The following is a 19,718-nucleotide window of genomic DNA, read 5'->3' on the forward strand; positions in this document are numbered from 1 at the left end:
TCTGTGTTTTTTCTTTTCATATTATAATTTTAGAACTTGCTTTAGCTACAAGTAACTGTATTTACTGTCATAAAAATGCCTTTTCATTGTGAAACCTGTGGTCATCCTGCATATTCCACATACCTGTGTTATTTATCTGATGACACTTTTGTAGGATGTTGTGCACAGTGTGTTTCGTATGCTGACTTTCCTGCTGTCTGTGTCTGTGTCTCTGTGTGTCCAAAGTGTGATCCAGGTGAGGCCACCAAGCTGCTGTATGACCTTCTGTATACGGAGCCCATTAAAATTGTGCTGATGCCAGGCTGCAGCTCTGTGTCCACCCTGGTGGCAGAAGCTTCTCGCATGTGGAACCTCATAGTGGTAAGGACTTTCACCTTTCTGTCTGTGAAACAGACTTGAACCCTGTCACTGCTTACCAAGAGGGCCAATCGCGCTACGCCAAACGCGCCGCGATTGACGTGAATTGTGGCAAAATGCCCCAAACGCGTGAGTTGAAATGTTTCAACTCCGTTGAGATGCTCCCGCTGTCATCAGTGACGTCCTGCCGTTGTTGAATCAGGAAACAAATACTGTAGCCGTCTGTGTTCACCCAGAGCTCTACGATCCCTCATATTAGTAGAGACTGGACCAAACGATGTGTATACATGTGTGTGTATAAAACATATGGTACAAACAATGAAAAAGACGCTGACGTATTTACGCCGAGATGGCGTTATTTTGAGTGTTGTTGGAGCTGCTACAATGTTAGCTTAGAGTAGCACCAATCGATCCAACCTCCAAAACATGAATTCAAACTTTTTACAAATCGGCATCAGTATGTAAGTTATTTCGGTGTACCTTTTTGTCTGTTTATCACAGCAAAATCGGTTTATTTTGTGTTCATGCAGCTGTAGTAAACCAGCCGACGTGTGGCTTGCTCGACACAGTGAATACAGCTCGATAAAATACACGGAGCTCCTCCAGACTATGTTATGAACCAAACGACAACACAAATGGTCCCCGACAAGTGAACGCGGCGCGAATGACGTGATTAAGTATGTGTATGTGTGAACGCACCTTAAGGCTAACCCTCCCGGTCATAGTTTCCTGAAGACCTGTGCTGTTGACAGGGGTGTACACAGACATTTTTAACTCCTCTCTCACACAAGAAATAGTTCCGAGGTTCTTCAAGTCCTCTTTTATAATACCGGTTCCAAAGAAACCAGACATACACACGTTGAACGACTTCAGGCCAGTGGCACTTCCCTCAGTTGCTATGACTAGAACACTTGGACATTAGCAGAACCTATGTGCACATGCTCTTTTTGGATTACAGCTCTGCCTTCAATTTAATCAGACTTGTGTTACTATGAAAACTAATCTAAAAGTTATGGGTTTGCATGTTGGTCGGTGCCAGTCACTGACCCCAGCATCACTAGTGAACACAATCATGCATTCTTAACACTCAACTTGTGTTTTTCATCAAAACAAATCTCATGTTTGACTAAAATGAAAATTTGTTGGTTTTGGCTAGACTATTTGACACAGACTAAGACTAAATAAAGAAATGCAGTTTAAGTCATCAGAAGACACTGGCTTTAATGTTTCTGTCTACCTGTGTCTCAGTTGTCGTACGGCTCCAGCTCCCCGGCTCTATCCAACCGCCAGCGTTTTCCCACCTTCTTTCGCACTCATCCGTCTGCCACACTGCACAACCCCACTCGAGTGCAGCTCTTTCAGAAGTGGAAATGGACCAAGATTGCCACCATTCAGCAAACAACAGAAGTTTTTACATCAGTGAGTTGTGTATTTATCTAAAATAGTTATGAGCACCAAAGTTATACAAGAGTTTTAAATGACAAGACACCAGTTGTTGTCATTTAAAGGTACTTTCACAAACTTTGTTTGAATTTCCAAAATGTCTTCCCAGCTTTTATATTTTATATTCATCTGTGAACTAAACCCCTTCCCTTAACAGTGATTGCCCATTCATAGCTTAGCAACAGTAACTATAGGCACAGCAGACCTGCCAAGCTTTGAACATGTTGAAGTGGTGTACATGGGGCCATGGTAAGACCACCCAAAATCACAAATTTGCCTCAGACGGCTTCATGTGTTTCAAAGTTTCAAAACATCATTGGTGTGCTTTGCTCCAGAAGTTTTCATATATTTTTCTCATTTCCTATTTCTCTCCCCTCCCTTATCTCCCTCATCACCTATAACGTCTAACCTCCCTTTATTGGTTTCTCTCTGCCTCTCTCTTGTCACCTGCTGTTTTATCTGTTGGTATCATCACCCACGCACCCGCCATCATCTTTCTAAACCACAAACTCATCTTCCTCCCCACTGCTTTTCTCATTCTTCAATTGCTGTTCTTCAAATTTCTTTTTGCAACCTACCATTCCATTATCCCTCTCACTCCTATTTTGGTTGCTGTCTCTCTCGCCCTGTCATCTTCTGCATTCTCATGATTGTGTGTGTGTGTCTCTCTGTGTTTGGCAGACTCTGGATGATCTGGAGGAGAGGGTGAAGGAGGCAGGGATTGAAATCAGCGTTCGTCAGAGCTTCCTCACCGACCCTGCTGTGGCTGTCAAAAACCTCAAGGTGCCAGATTTTCCCATACTTACATACCAGGCAGCTGAACAGCAATCAGTCAGGCCTTGTCTGGCCTGTTCACCACAGACAGCTCATTGATACATGGCAACAATGGCCCAGAAAGTACAGAAGCAGTCTTATGCCCAGAATGTAGAGTCATCTCTGTAGGTCTGGCTCAAACTGTGGTAAAAAAATTATGACAAATGCTGAAGCTAATATTGAATCGCTCAGAGATACAGCACCATTAATGATCGCTACAATAAGTCCATCTCAAAAAGATTCAGGAAGTGACAACTTCTCTGTTGAAATAGTCAGTGTTTTTTTCCATTGTGGTTGTGGCATCTTATAAGAGCCGTCCACACCAAGAGTGATAACCATAAATATATTGTTTTAAAAATCATTCGAACTCAAATGGATGGCGTAGGCTTGCCTCCTTGTGATCAATTATCAGTTAATAATCTGGCCCAATAATTAATATATTACATTGGGCAAGTGACTGGTGGCACACGCCAATTTGCCATGCTGGGAAGCCCCAACATGAAAATATGAAAAACAGATCGTTTTGTGGTCAGAATTGGCAGATACATTTATAAAGCACTTGATTTAGCTTTTTCTCATCTTATTCCTATTAATAAATATATGAAAAATAGAAATAATACAAATCTGAATACAGTTGAAAAGTAGCTGCTGCTGTGCATCTTCCAGCACCACAGAGGAGAGGAGAGAGAGATGCTGTCAATTTCAATAAGTACACTTTATTGCTGATAGAAATGTGTAAAAATATCATTTTATTAATCCATCTTCTTGTGTGGAACAAATACTACTTTGAGTACGACAGTTCATACATCGATCTATATATCCTTTTCTTACCTCTTATTCGGGTCCGGGTCTTGGGGGCAGCTGGCTTAGCGAGCTATTCCAGATGTCCTTTTCCCAAGCAACATTTTCAATCTCGTCCCGGGGTGTCCCAGGCCAGACAAGTTAAATAATCTCTCCAGCGTGCTCTTTGTCCCCCCTTGCTCTCTTACAAGTTGGACATGCCCGGGAAATCCTCTAAAGGGAGAGGCGTCCAGGAGGCATCCTGATCAGATGCCCCAACCACCTCAGATGGCCCCTTTTGATGCGAAGGCACAGCGGCTCTAGTCCGAGCTCCCGCTATACGTATATCTGAACTCAGACTCCCTAGGAGTTACTACCCAAAGCTCATGACCATAGGTGAGGATTGGAACGATAGACTGGCTCCTTGGCTCAGCTATTTCTTCACCACAACAGTACAATGCCAGCCTGTCCATCTCACGCCCCATTTTACTCTCACTGGTTAACAAGACCTGAGATACTTCAACTCCCTCGCTTGGGGCAGTGACTCACTCCCAACCCGGGGGGCAATCTACCATTGATACATTAGGTAAAGCTATTACAAGGAACTTTCATTTTTTGTTGATTTTAGACACCAAAACATCTGTCCAGATACCATTCAGTGTTATCAGATACAGTATACAACGGCCATGTGTTTTTCAGTTTATGGAATAGGAAGTGACCCCTTTACTGTCTAAACGCTTTCCCAAAAACATAATAACTGAGCAGAAATGATCAGCAGCTGTCTGAACATACAGTACTAAACATTCCCACTGACCAAAAATTGTTATTCTGTTGCTTGGATTACATGCCTACATCTAACAGTGTTTACTGCATCTATGAAGCCCAAGACCAATACAGTGTGTGGGGAGGGAGTGTGTTTTGCTGTCAGCTTAAGCTTTTTTTGGTTACATCTGCCCTCTGAAAGTGAGTGTTTCTGTTTGCTTAATAAATGTGCAAACCCAATAATGAGTATATGAACTGCTGTAGTTCACAAAAAAATAAATAAAAATCAGAACGTTTCTGATAATAAATTCTTGAACCTCTAGGTTAGCCTTGATCCCTTCCTTCCTCCTCTCCTTCCTCCACCACTGTCAGCTTGACTAGCTTCCTTCCTGGCACACATACACTTTACAATGACCTTGCGCAGCATGCCGGCCTAGTTTTGGTGAGCAAGATTAATTGGCCAGAAACCATGGTGATAGCATGGATGTAACCCAGTGGAAGGGAAGTCTACTGCTGTGTGGTGCAGGAGCTGGGAGGAGGGGGTGGCTCCTGTGTTCCCTATCCACACTGCAGGGTCTTTAATGTGTGTCCTTTTCTTTTTCAATTCCAAGCGTCAAGATGCCAGGATAATTGTTGGCCTGTTCTATGAGACGGAGGCCAGGAAAGTCTTCTGTGAGGTAATGAGTTCTCTTGTTCAAATTAATTTGTGACAGAGTTGCCTGACATGAATTTAAAGTATCAAAGACACGTAACGAAGTGCCTGAATGCAAGAGTCTTCTAAAAACAAGTTTTTATTGGGTTTTAACTCCTAAAGTTTTCTATCCCCTCACTTATTGTGAGTCCATCCAGTAAGTATGACTGCAAATAGATCCAAAAAACGAGTGCCAATGAGATCCATGCACGTGGATATAGATAAGTCGCACAGACGCACATGCATATTACTTTACCGAGCGCTTTCACATCATTGGCGGGCAGAATATCTCTACCTGCTATAGTGCTTGTCTTGTTTAATTGGTGCTGCAACTCTTAAGAGATATGAGAAGGAGATTATGTAAATTGTGGTTTGCTAGCTTAGTTAGCTGACATGCCCAGCTGATCACTGTTATGTTTACTACAGAGAGAGTAATCTCGATATGGCTAACGTTATATCAGCCAGTGAAAACCGAGTTATAAATAAGTTAGCAATAGCTATTGCTCATTTTTTAGCCAATTAGTTAATAAATAATCGTATTCTGCTTGCATGACTATTGATAGCCAGCTGCATGTTCTCATTAAAGGTAAAGATTTAGCTAAGACAGCAGGGACAGATGTACAGCTAGCTATGCTAGTTAGCTAACGATATTATGTTAGTAAAACACGATGTTCATATGAATGCACATTTAAATGAGCTATAGCTTGCTATGGTGATTACACAGCTCATGCTAATGTTTGTTTGCCAGAATGAATGTTGTTATTAGTAACTAAAAGTTCCTAGTGTAGAGATCACAGCACTGAAGCAATTAGAAATCTGAGATAAAAGCAGGTTTCCAGTTGTCTAGTTGGAAAACATTTTAATAATATGATGCTAACTCTTATCCCAAGAAATGATTTCAAATGTTGGTTTAAAGTATAAAGAATGCAAAAGCACACAAACGGTGGGAGTGAGCGAGGTTGATGGGTCCAACAAAAAGCGGTCTTTACTCCAGGAAGCCGCTGTTTGTTCCCCATGTCAAATGTTGATTTAGTTGTCACGTAGCTTCAGTAACGGCACTTCTTTAGTTATTTTAACCCAAATGACCACCACCCATTATCCTCTGTTAATAAACCTTTTCACTTTATTCAACCCTGTCCGTGTCTGCGTTTGGGTCTGCCACCACACCCCATGACAGAATGTTCTAGCCATGATGGACTCAGCAGACCACAGTTTGGTGCGCGTTGCACCACAACCTTCTGACCTGTTTCTGGGAACCCGCCTGGCCTTGGGAGGGCCTCATAGTGTCCAGAGGGTTATTGCACTGAAATGTTTACTGTTACTCGTCTCCGTAAAGCTAGGGTTCGTAATCTTCTTCAAAAACTTTTTTTGATTAATTTGTTGAAATTCTCATTACATCTAGAGAGCTATCAATAAATCAAATGCTCTGACAAAAACCAGGTATCTGCGGCTGTCGCAAGACTGTAATAAGCATGTCCAATCTTTTCATGCAACACGAATGAAATGATTGGACAAGCTACCTAACTGCGTGCACTCTGCCCTTCCACTCATTGCTGCTAGCTTGACTGCTGTGAGTACTAACAATAGCCATGTTTGTTGTTTACGTTCATAATGATCATTTGGGGGAGTGGCTTGTAGGGACGTCTGAAGGGACGGACTGTGAGTGTTGCCGACTTGAGGATTTTCTTGCTGGATTTCTGAGCTAGTGCTGCTAGTTACTTTCTTTGGAAAAGAGTTGGCAACACTGAGCTGTGTTTTCAGTTGGACATTTTTCTAAATCTAGTCTACTCTTTCTGGGGTTTTAAGTATTACCTGCCCAAGTTCTGAATGTATGGAATATGAATGTCTTTGTTTGCCCTCTCATTAGCTGTTCATGTGTCACATTGTCCCTCTACAGGTGTACAAGGAGAAGCTGTATGGGAAGAAGTATGTATGGTTCCTCATCGGCTGGTACGCAGACAACTGGTTCAAGATCAAGGACCCCTCCATTAACTGTACTATTGAGCAGATGACAGAGGCAGTGGATGGTCATGTGACCACAGAGATTGTCATGCTCAACCCAGAGACGGTGCGAGGAGCCTCCAACCTGGTAAGACGCACAATATCTCATAATGCAACAGTGGTGCTCAACATAAACAGCTGCAGACGCTGAAGGGAATTTATAATGAATGCACCAATACACTTTAAATAAAATAACTGTGTACTTCCTCAGGTTTACCTTTAGTTGAGTGTGGTTCTTCCACTGGGATAGATCATTAAATGTGTCTTTTTCTGGGATTTCTCAACCCTTTCCAGGTAGGATATTCACCAGTCCATTACAAATCTCTGTTTCAAAGATTTCCAAGACATGTTGCATTGATACGAGCGCAGCAAAAAGCTTCCATCTGTTTTGTTTTGCAATTTGCAGCTTATTTCTCTTTTACAATGACAAAAAGCATAGAAAGAGTCCTTTTAGACCAGATGACTTGTAAAGACAGACATCTTTTTAATATAAGAACCATCACCTTATATTTTATATGTTATGGTTCATATGAGCGCTCAAAGTGCTGATACTCAGCAGCAATGTTTATTGCCCATCTATTCATGCATGTACATGCTTGTGTGCGTCCTACTGATTCAAACAAAACAAGGACTAAATAAGAAACGCACTAGTGCTCAGAAACTAGCTTTGTCTTCAAGATATTTAACTGAGAGCACCATCTTTCCCTAAAATGAACTAAATGCTTTGGGTTGTCTAAATCTGCGTAGTTGCTCGAAGCAGAAAGTAGGACCTTGTTCAATATTGACCTTTCCTCTTTCAAATCTGTTAAATATAAGTCGACTTGTTGACCGTAATGTTGCGAAACCTTTTATTTTTCATTGTTATTGAAACCCTTAATTAGCAATATACAGTAAATGTGTGCTTTTAGAACAATATGCCCCATCCAGAAGATTATAAAATAATTGGAAGTGGCTGAATTGTGAGAGAATTGGTCAAAAGAGTGCTTTCATGAACAGCAGCATCTCCATCCTTTGTCTCCAATTCAATAGATCAACACGGAACTTAACTTTTGTAGGCAAACTTAATTCTATTGCTCGTAAGGAATTCTAATTAATTTGCGTGCCTTTTGTGTATGAAAGCTTTATTTGACCTGACCTGAATATAGTCATTTTAAACTGAAACATGGTGAAAAGGCTTACTGTTTGGCTGCTGGTGCTGATACTAAAACTCCATGAAACATAGAAGGTCGATTTTTATGAACGGCCGAAGCTCGGTATCTTCCAGCCCTGTTGTCTGGAAATTCTGTTTGAGTGAACAGGGGAGCACTTATGCAGGAATGGCCTCTTATTGATCAAAATGCGGTGAAGTGATACCGGCTGTGTGAGGCGAGGAAAGGCTGCCGCCTCTCCCTTTCACCTTCAGCTCTGTGTCAGAACGGAATAAAACAATAAAAGTGTGATTTTTTTTTTTTGATCACTGAGGTAAATAATGCATTGGATCTATTTTCTGTACTAACAGCATATGGAGCTCACTTGGTAGAGTGGATAGCTATTACTTGAGTTGTTGGTTCGATCCCAGAGCTCCTCCTGTCGGAGTGTCTTTTGGCAAGACACGAAACCCCATATTACTTCTAATTGGTGAATGAGAAAAAAATACAAGTGGCTTTGGACACACGTGTCTGTCATATGTAACGTAAAAGTGCATAGTGAACTTCCAGAATGTTAATGTTTGTTTAACAGATTGTGTTTTACAGTAAAACAGTAACAGAAGGTTAAAAAAACAAGAAGATCATTTTCTAGTAGGCAGTAAAACTGCCTGTGCCAAAGCACACTGTATATTATCCATCGGGCTTAATAATAATAATCCTCATCAGCTTTATCCAAAAGTTTGGCGCGCCTCTCCTCACACAGCGTTGCCAACAGTGGCGTGAAAAATACATCAAAACGTGCGGCCTGATCGGGAATAGTGTGCTTTCTATTTTTCGGAGACATTCGCCTAGCGGTTTTCCCGAAAATTCCCGAAAATCCCCAAAAACTGAGCAAAATTTCTCCATTCACTTGAATGGGGTTTCGGCGTGAAGAGAGCTAAAAAAACACTTAATTTTGGGCCCATATTGACTAGCCGTACATTAACGTAGAAACATGATTCAAAGTTTAAAACGTAGACAAAACGCTGCACTTTATTGAGCCAAAGGGACATTTTGATAGCTAGCACAGTTTTCATGAAGTCACAGATTAAGTTTCAGGAAAATTTTGGGTCTGTTTCAGATTTTATAATGGGTGTGTATTGCACGGCTCGTTAAGAGCTAGAGTGAGAGCATAACTGTCAGAGTGGAGCGGAGCAGGAAAATATTCTGTGATTTTTCCAAACAAATTGCTCCAGCTCCCACAATTTTTACTCTTTATACACCATTTTTGGCCAAAAAGCTTGGAAATGTTGTGCTGTCGCACACACAGATATCTGTGGAATCCAACGGACTTACACATTTGGCTCAAAGAGCCGCAGAGCGACATGAACTCCAACCAACTGCTCCATTAGACTCCATGTTAAATCTGACCACTCATTTCTCAAAGAAAGCAGACGGTACCAGTTTTGCATATTGCGCTGGAGCTCACATTTTTAAGACCACAAACATAAAAAACACATCTCCGCGTTTGCCAGAGTCTTATCTCTCTCACGGTATCCATATTTTATTGATTAGTCTCATGGTTTTGGTATGAAGGGCATATGTTTGACAGGTAGTTTTGTTGAAAATCACTGTTCACTCTCTCTTAATTAGCCTCCAACACACAGGTGCTCCAATCACCAACATGCACCCAAGCACACAGGTGTTTATATGAGCTCATTAGTGATGTTGATAAACACAGAGGCACTGAGACACACACGCACATACACTCCTCTCCCTCTCTCTCTCTCTGTGTGTGTCTCTCTCTCATACAGTCATTCAGGTCTTGGAGACTTTTAGAGGACTCCTGTCAGCCTGTCTCACTCACTCACTCTGTCTCTCTCTCCACTCTGTCTGTCTCTCTCTCTCTCTCTCTGTGTGTGTCTCTCTATCATACAGTCATTCAGGTCTTAGATATTTTTAGAGGACTTTTCCCCTCTCCCCCCCCCCCCCCCCCTCCCCCCATTTCAAATTAAAAGCCCCACAGAATGAATTCTAACTGGAATGCTTGTGATGAAGCCTCTCATTTTAGTGTCAAACATTATGATTCTGTCTCCTCTCCCCCTCTCTCACCCACCCAGTCCCACCCTTTCAAAATAAAAGCCCCACAAATACAAGATTCAATCCAAGAGTATTAATCTAAAATGCAGAAAAGAGAGTAGCGCTATCTCAATTGAACCTGAATGACACTACCGGTAACATTGGCATGTGTATATATTGCGATTTCTTCGGGCAGTAGAAGCCACACTGTCAAAATTTCTTTAGGAATTTTCTAGTTATGATTAAGCCCGATGGATAATATACAGTGTGCTTTGGCACAGGCAGTTTTACTGCCTTGTGCCACAAAGCCACACTGAATAATCTGATTATTAAAACAACAAACCGCTGACTGTGACTTAATTTGAAATCCATTTGTCAAAACCCTCAACTGTTAAATTCCAGACAAATTTCACTCATCTCCTTTTGCCTGTCCACCATAAAGATACACACCATCATTCACACACACACACACATATCATCACACATGTACCACGGTCCCTATGTATTCCTTATCTGACATTCACAAACAAACAAAACGTTTTTTTATTTTACTTTTTATTATTTGTATCGATTATTTTATTTGTATCGATTATTTTATTTCATTCATTTCTTAGTTTATTTTTGAACGTATCCAACAGTCTCACTGAGCTTTCTGTTGTTATTTTGTCTTGTTTTTGCTGCTTTGACTGTCAAAGGTGCTCTATAAATAAAGTTATTATTATTATTATTATTATTAAACATACAGCAAACACACAATCAGACCCACTCCCTCTAATCTATCCTTATCTCCTGTCTCTTTATTTATTCTATTTTTTAATTTTTATTATTACTGTTGTTATCATAATTATTATTTAAGCTCGTCTTCTCACTCTCCCTCCAAACTGCATATGAACCTTTTTTTTAATGATTGTTATAATTTTTCTTATTTGCATTTATATATTTTTTATTTCAATCTTTCCTTTTTTCATGGTGCTTACTTTCCTTTTTGTTACTGATCATATTATTATTACTTTTTATCGCCATTACTTGTAATTATTATTACTATTATTAACCCAGTATTATAATAAGTAATTACCATTATTGCTGTTTATTTCTGTCCATTATTATTATTATACATTTTTTGTTATATCTGTTTATTTCATTGTTCGCTTTCAATAATTACTGTTATTATGATTTCCCCATTATTATTATTGTTAGTAACAATCTATACAGGACAATTTTTTTCTCTACAGTCATTCCACAAACGCTCACATACACATTGTTGTGGTGCTGGCACTGGGCCCTGCCTTTCTGTCCCCTCTGAGCCTTTCAGGTAATAGTTACAAATAGTGTTGGATAGAAAAAAACATACTTACAGTTTTATAGTTATATTATTGGTTATTATAACTTATATTAACTTTATTTTCGTAGCTGAGCAAAGTGCTTAACAGTAAAACTGAGTAAACTTTAAAAATGCTTACATATTTATATTGCAAGTATTTCAAATATAACACTGAACAAATTATTAAAACAATGAGGAGCATAAAAAAATGAAAACATAGTAACAATTGAAGAAAAGACAAAGTTGGCTAGCCTGAGATATGCAGGAGTTCCAAAACGGAGGCAGAAAAGGCCCGGTCAGCTTGGGGAACAAGGTGAATAGTTGCAGTGAGACCCTGGATCTCAGGCTGTGGCTCATAATGGATTAATATACCAATAATTAGGGACCCGAGCATGCAAAGTCTTAAAAGTTACTCCCAAAATCTTAAAAGCATCTCTAAAACTCACAAGGAGCCAGTGAATAATAGGAGTGACAGTGATCTAGATCTAGAGTTTGTTGAAAATTTAGCGGCAGTTTTGTGATGAGCAGATTACAGCAGTCCATGGGAGAGGAAATAAAGTCATGGACTACTTTCTCAAGATCTGCAACTGTTAAGAGTAATTTCATTTTAGCTGTTGTCCACAACTAAGCATGAGAGTAGCTTAGTTCTTAGTTGTCAAATGATTGATGTTTGAGTTAAATGTAACCAACAGATCATGTGCAGACCCCTTAATATTAGATGATAAACAACCAAGTTTGGATTTTAGAGGAGCTGTCAGGGAAGACGTGTGAACTCTGTGAACTTCTTGTCCTTAGGGTGAGTGGCACTAGAGGAAAGCTCATTATGTCCTAAAAAGACAGGGTTCCTCATCTGGGGAGCATGAGTGTGCCCACTCTATTTCATAGCAATCCTTGCCCTACGTTTAGATTTTTTGTGTAAAATGTGGTTTGATGGTGATGCCAAAAGAGATGTTAGAGGGTTTAACAAATCATTAGATGTGATCCTTTGAGGACCATGACTATCCACAGCAATGGATGGGTAGATTGACCTGCTGCTGGAGAGACAAGCAGTACAACACCGTTCATTGCACTTACCATCTTGGCTCATATGTATTTTTTGAAAGTACTGGATATATTCCACAAGCTGTTAACTGCTGTTATTATAGGTATATTGTTATGTAGTCTGCACAGTGCATTCGTGCTATGACTAGTTTTTCTTTAAATGCAACTGTAAAGGGTATACTGCTGGTTGGCAGTGGGGGGTTTTCATATAGATGGTAAAAACCTGTTTCTATAGATTTTTTGTAATACATGATGACATGCAAGTTTTTAATAGCTTATCCTGATTAAAAAGGATAGGGTTTTCAAAGGCTGCACCCCATGAGACAGTCTGAAATGAAGGTGATAATTGTCTCCACATAGGTGTTAGAGGAGTTGACAGGCTGGGAAGATGGATTCACATAATGATGCATGCAATGCATTTGGTTTAATTAAACCCAGGAAGTTTAGTGAGAGCAAAAGAGTTTTTAAGTGAATAAGTCTGTAGACTAATCAAAATGCGAAGCAAAGTTTTTGTGCGGTGCAAATATATGCAAAGTCACTGCACAGACGCGAATACGCAAACTTTGCATCACACCATTTGCGCAATTTGAAGTATTTCAAATTGAGCAACAGATTGCGTGACACTGTCGCTCAAGCAAATCCGTATTGATGTTATCCTTCTGTTGTCACTGACATCCTGATGTCTTGAAGTCCTCATGTCCTGGCATTGTTGAATCCGAAATAGAGAAACAAAATATTGTTGTTTTCTCTACGAGCTCTACCTCTACGTAACAAGTAGAATTTACCTCATATTTGTACAGACGCTACAAAACTCTGGCATTTTGTTTTTTGGGCTGTCCGTCTCTCCCAGTCTGGTGGGGAACTTCTTCAAATCTGACACACCATCTGGATTCAAAGATAAACTGACTAAAATTTGGTCGTCATACTCAAGGTCGAGGTCACTGTAACTCAAGAATTCATATGTTAATTATCACAATATCACACATGTAAAATGTTGACATTTTGGACTGACAGGGATGAAAACTGCAACTGTAAACGGAGCCGTACAACTGCTAGGTGGTAATTCTTGTGTTTGTTTTGCTTATTTGATTGTTTGTTTGAAACCTCAGTGGTGTCACTGAGATGAGTGGGGAATCCAAATCCCTTATTGAATAGATAGATAGAATCTAATTAGGTTTGACAAGGTTTGTCAGACACCAAAATACTGAACAGTAGCATAAAACACTATTTTGCAATCTAACCGTCTTGCGAGCTTAACAATTGAATTACATGTTACCAAGTAATTACCAGGAACATGGCTTGCACATATTTAAATAAGCCAAGGCAGTGCCATTACATTTTTCTTTTCTTAAAAGAGATTTAAATGTAGTAATAGATTTAGCAAACCTAATCTCAGGTAAAGTCATTCCAGAGTTTTGATCTGGTCTTGGTCTATAGCCCTTAGTCACCAGTAAGTAAATGGTAAATGGGCTGTACTTGTACAGCGCTTTTCTAGTCTCCCGACCACTCAAAGCGCTTTCACTACTTGTTATCATTCACACCCATTCATACACTGATGACAGGGGCTACCAGGCTACAGGGGCTACCAGGCTACAGGGGCTACCGGGCTACCGGGCTACCCTTCAGGATCTATCTAACTTCCATACACATACACACATCGTAGCTACAGGAGCAATTTTGGGGTTAAGTTTCTTGTAAGGACACATCAACATGCGACTGGAAGCCGGGGGTCGAACCGCCGATCCACTGAGCCACAGTCTCCATGGCACTGGACAATAAATGAGGAGGCGTTTCTTTGTCACAGTCTCTTATTCAGCCGAAAACTCTAAAGACAAATTTCCCGCTGCATAATTGGTGTGCTTGTTGAGATAAAAACAGACAGGTGGCCTCTTATCGTGTAGCCACAGTTTGGGAATGACCAACCAATAAAGAGTCCATTATGTCCCAACAGCAGTAGACTGTGGCTCCCAACGAAAGAACCCTTGTGAAATTAAAATGATAAATAGATATAAAAAGTTAAGATGCAAAATAAAGGTTGTCACCCAGAAGCACACTGCACATTGAGTGTCAGTGCAGTCGGTGCTGTCTCACTCTTTTACACTCCTACCAAATACTTAACACGCTTCAGTCAATAGATTGATGAGCTTCTATTTTTATTTAGGGATGCAACGGAAAGTAAAGAAATTGTCAGTCTACAGCATCTGATGCACATTGTGCATAAATAAATCAGCCATTACGCATCATTACACAACATCACTGCAAACCCTTCCATAACGGTGTGGGAGTCAAGCCAAATGTTTAACACCTCATATATGTGGTAATTAAGGTAATTTGGTGGCACAACTTATAAACCCATAATGAAAATGTATTGCAAAGAGTACTTTGATGGGTATAATCTTATCATAACTGATGGAACTGAGGGGTCGAGCTACAAAACCTGTTATAAGATCCAGTTTTCCTTTAATTATAGAATAATTACACAGAATACAATCATATGAACTATATTTGCAGTGACAATTTGTAAGGGTTTTGTAAGGCACTGTTCAGGCCCATAGGGCCACCAGGTCAGAAATGTCTAATACGGGTCAAATTAAAATAAGCAAAAAATCTCCACTTCAGAATAGCGCTTGTTATTCATGAAGGTACTCAGTTTCCGAAAAAAAAAAAGAAGTTCACCTCAATGATATTACCATTTTAATCACTCAGAACTGCAATCAACACAATCACACCAACTGATGTTAGGATTTAATGGCCTGAACATCATCCATGTGTAACCAAGCACTATCTCTTGCCATGATCTCTCCTCTCCAGACATCTCAGGAATTTCTAGCCCAGCTAATGTCTAAACTCGGGGGTAAAAATCCAGAGGAGACAGGCGGTTTCCAGGAGGCCCCCCTGGCCTACGATGCTGTGTGGGCTCTAGCCCTGGCCCTCAACAAAACCGTGGGACCCCTAAAGGCCAAGGGTCACCGGCTAGAAGATTTCAACTACAACAACCGAGATATCACATTTGAGATCTACCGAGCCCTGAACACCAGCTCCTTCGAAGGAGTCTCAGTAAGTACAAAACCCAGAGGAGGGAGGAGTTGCAGAAAGTGAGAAAGGGTTGAGAGTGCTGGATAGTAATATGAGAGAGAGAGGGTGGGGGTAGCGGCAGCACTCTGATGGAAGGGGATGTTAAAACATTTAAATTCTGCCTTTTTCTTTCAGGGCCATGTTGTTTTTGACGCTCAAGGGTCTAGGATGGCCTGGACTCTTATTGAACAGCTACAAGGTATGACACAGCAGATGTCCCTGCTTGAAAATTGAATAATTTTTTATAATCAGCTTATTAGATACAATGTCTATTGATCTTGTGCTTTCCATCAAACTATCCATATTTAGTATATACATTAGGGGTGTAACAATACATGTATTCGTATTGAACCGTTCGGTCCGAGGCTTATGGTTCGGTACGCATTACGAACCGAACAATACGTTTGAATAATACCATTGCATTTGGAAAATGCAGAAGCTTAAATTGTGGGAAATATAATGCGCTCAACATGGCAACCCACTCGACGTAACAGACAAACTCTCCCCGCAGCGTTTAGGTAGCTGTTCCCTACCGATTCAAACCGGGTTAAAGCAATCGCCACGGCGATTGTTATATGTGTAGCCGTGGATATGAGACCCTACTCTGTAGTGGAAAAGTCCGGCTGTACTAGCATGTTTAATGCTACTGAGCCCCGTGACACCACTCATTCAGGAGTCCATTTCTCCAGACCATAATTCCCGCTTTGTTAAAGAAAACAAAAGCCCAAACAGAATCAAATGTCCGAAGCTCCCGCTGTTGCTTTCACAACAGACGGCCGGACGTCCAAGGATACACACAAAGCTAGTGTCAGGGCTGGAAAACTCAGGAGAAAGGCTAGGCTGCAGGGCTTTCGCTGCTGCTAACTTTTGTTGGGGCTTGGACTTTCTGATGAAACCGCAAGGCCACAGGACTGCGCTCTGCCTTGTTTACTTCTTACAGCGCAGGCGCTCCAAAAGAAAAAAAAAAAGCAACTGGATCCGGTTTAAAATCAAAACAATATTTAATGAACTGATCGAAGCTAATTGCAATCTGGATTACACTATCAATAGTAATGTTCTCGAGAGCAGAGACCACACACACGCATCCCATTCACAGGTCCGACCCAGGCCAGGTGCTGAAAAACGGAACGGATGTGGTCTGAAGAATACTCTCTCAAACACTGTCTCTTATTGTCCTGCAAAGGCCAGAAAGCAGCCGACATTGTCCCAAAATGTCTGAATGAATCTCCGTGTCAATCAGTGATTGGCTCCATTCGAATTCTGTTCCCGCCTTGCTTCGAACAGTATTCGATTCTGTGGCAAAACGTCTTCGGATTCCTCCTCCCTGGTCAGTTGTCCAGGCGACCCCCTTCTCCTGTTTACGGCAATCCCTTCACCTTCATGCCTGTGAAAGCCTTGCTCAAAATGATCCCTTTCTGACCCTCAAAACTATTCTTACAGTGTTCTAATACCTACAGTGACTATGCTTCTATGGTTTAATACATTCAATGAGTAAATATACTGTAACATAGAGTATCCTCTATAAGTAAGCATATAATACATTCCATAAGTAAACATATTGTGAATATTTACATATTTGGACATTTTATTATTGAGACACTTATTCACCACTAGGGCTGCTATTAATCCTACTAACAATGCATTTAATACTGAAATCCTTCACACTTTCGACAGCAAAGTCACACCAAAAATTAGCTGGTTCCGGTTTAAACTCAAAACGGTATTTAATAATTTGATCGAAGCTAAACAGTTGCAATCTGAATTACTCTATCGATAGTAATGTTCTCGAGAGCAGAGATCACATACACACACACTTCACTCAGTCCAGCCCAGGCTAGTTAACTGAAAAACGGTAGCATATAATATCGTCGAGAAGTAAGCATATTGTAAATGTCACGGGGCATGATGGAGGACTCAAACGCAGACCAGGCAGAGTAGCGTGAAGCAGGCGTTTATTAAAACACAAATACGAATAGTTACAACACAACAGGGAGTCCAAGCACAAGACAAGAGACGAGGGGGAAAATCCAGCAGGAACAAGAGAGGGCAGGCAGACGGGGAAACCGGGAACAGGACGAGCAACTCCTCCGAGGCCGAGAGTCAGAGTCCACAACCGGGTGGGTGGAGGGGGTCCGGAGGAGGGACGGCCGGACTGCCAGACTGGGGGTCCGGAGGACGGAACTCTAGAGACTGGGGTTCAGGGGGACGGAACTCTAGAGACTGGGGGTCAGGAACTCTAGAGACTGGGGATCAAGAGGGGAACTGAACTCTAGAGCAGTGATTCTTAACCATGGGGCCGCGGCCCAATCGTGGGCCACCTAGAGGGCCGCAAAAAACTTTCAGTTTTGCACCTGTGGGCCGCGAGGGCCGCGGGACCGCATAGGTTATCAATTGAAGACACCAGAGATATTACTGTTATCCATGAGATGCTCAGTTACAATATAGCTTCCTACCACCTGGTGGTGGTAATGCGTCAGTCAGTTGTTCAACAAGCTCCAATAAGCAGAAGAAGACACTCAGCTAGCCACTAGCCTGTAGCGAAAGTTATGGATAAGTTTTTAAAAAGAAAAAATGAAGACAGTGGTGCCATACCCCCCCAAAAGTCTAAATGTGTGCGCAAGTACAATCCTGACTTTCTTAAGTACGGCTTCGTGAACGGAGGCAACGAGGCAGAGCCGAGGGCTCAGTGTGTGGAATGTGGGCTAATGCTATCAAATGAAGCCTTCAAAAATAAAGCGACGAAACATCCAACGCTCGTGGGAAAGCCTGTTGGGCTCCTTGTTGTGTATGCAGGTTTACATACACATGATAAATAAATGTTTTTGTGATCATCACATTGTATCATCTCATTTATTTGACAAGGGTTTTGCCTGTTCAACTCCGCGAGGACGCCGGCGTCCTCGATCCCCTCCCGTTCCTACGGCTTCCTAAAACATGGTCCTCATCTTTGCAAAGAAATCATCGATTTTCTTTCATTTCTTATGGATTTTTCACAAAAGGAGCCCAAACACACTGTCCAAAGTCGCCATAACCGCTGCAAGTCGGATCTTGCAGCATTTTGACGGAAAAAGACATTACAGACCCAACAATGTGCTAGCGGATGTTACCATGGAGCTAGTGGCTTCAGAAAACGCTAGTAGTTTTAAAGTACAAACCTTATCTTCCTCTTCTATAAGCCGTCAACCAACGTATAACCTTTGCGTAACTGAGTTACCCGCATACTCGATCGTGCGCTCGGTCGTAGCCATTACACACAGTAAGTCCGCTACTCACACACACCACGTCTTCGACCATATATACATAATTTTTGCAATGGCTAAAAATAAAGGAAAATAATATCAAAATATAAAGGGAGAAACACCGTTAGTGTGTCAGAATATCATTTGGTTACCATGTGTCCATTTGGGTCTCCAAATATCCTTTTAGAGCTCCGCCTGGATCTCTTCATGGAAGAAACACTGTAGAATGGTCATACTTTGTCCAATCTTCTTCAAATTTGAGGCAGTTGTTCACCGATAGTGTAGTTACAGCCCTATACTGTCATTTACCTGTACAGATACAGCCACAGGCAGTTATTTATACTGAAAGATACTTTTTTATTTTATGCGGACAAAAATCTTCTCCAAAGGCCCACTGCTCTGTTTCTGTATGACCCACAGGTTTTCTGACACTTGATGCATATAGTCAGAGTGGTTCAGAAGCTACAGCCATTTTAATTTGGGTATGTCATTTTAGGCGGGTTTGCTCCAAAATAGGGGTGGAGTTGAACAGGTAACAATATAGTTGTTGAATACAAATCAAACGAAGAGTGAGATCAATTAGTTAAACTAATAGTGTTAATATTTGAATGGGCCCCGGGACACTTTGTACTTGAAAAGTTGGGCCCCGAGGTCAAAAAGGTTAAGAACCCCTGCTCCAGAGGCTGGGGATCAAGAGGGGAACAGGTCTCCAGAGGCTGGGGATCAAGAGGGGAACAGGTCTCCAGAGGCTGGGGATCAAGAGGGGAACAGGTCTCCAGAGGCTGGGGATCAGACGGGGAACAGGTCTCCAGAGGCTGGGGCTCAGGGGGATGGACTGATGACCCAGCAATCGCTGGAGAGCGGGGGATCGCTGCGACCCAGCGGATCGCTGCGACCCAGCAGGAGCGGGGAATTGCTGCGGCCCAGCGAGGATGGGAGTCTGACCCTTCCTCTGCTTCTGTCTCCTTCGAGGGTTGAGCAGGCAGTCCATCATGGCGCGGTCTGCCTTC

At 41.5% G+C, this 19,718-nt stretch overlaps 1 protein-coding gene across 4 annotated transcripts in view; it reads left to right on the forward strand.

Moving 5' to 3' along the window:
* The window catches only part of gabbr1b (gamma-aminobutyric acid (GABA) B receptor, 1b), a 183,317-nt gene that overhangs the window by 120,552 nt on the left and 43,047 nt on the right, over window positions 1-19,718 (forward strand). For all 4 annotated transcript variants that reach the window (XM_031871226.1, XM_031871227.1, XM_031871228.1 and 1 more), the window contains 7 exons: window positions 226-360; window positions 1,606-1,776; window positions 2,482-2,583; window positions 4,767-4,832; window positions 6,744-6,935; window positions 15,206-15,451; window positions 15,605-15,668. In XM_031871226.1, coding sequence (XP_031727086.1) covers window positions 226-360; window positions 1,606-1,776; window positions 2,482-2,583; window positions 4,767-4,832; window positions 6,744-6,935; window positions 15,206-15,451; window positions 15,605-15,668 — 976 coding nt within the window. The remainder of the gene's footprint in view (window positions 1-225; window positions 361-1,605; window positions 1,777-2,481; window positions 2,584-4,766; window positions 4,833-6,743; window positions 6,936-15,205; window positions 15,452-15,604; window positions 15,669-19,718) is intronic.

Source organism: Anarrhichthys ocellatus, unplaced genomic scaffold, assembly GCF_004355925.1.
Source record: "Anarrhichthys ocellatus isolate YVR2014 unplaced genomic scaffold, GSC_Weel_1.0 scaffold57, whole genome shotgun sequence".
In the NCBI taxonomy this organism is placed as follows: Eukaryota; Metazoa; Chordata; class Actinopteri; order Perciformes; family Anarhichadidae; genus Anarrhichthys; species Anarrhichthys ocellatus.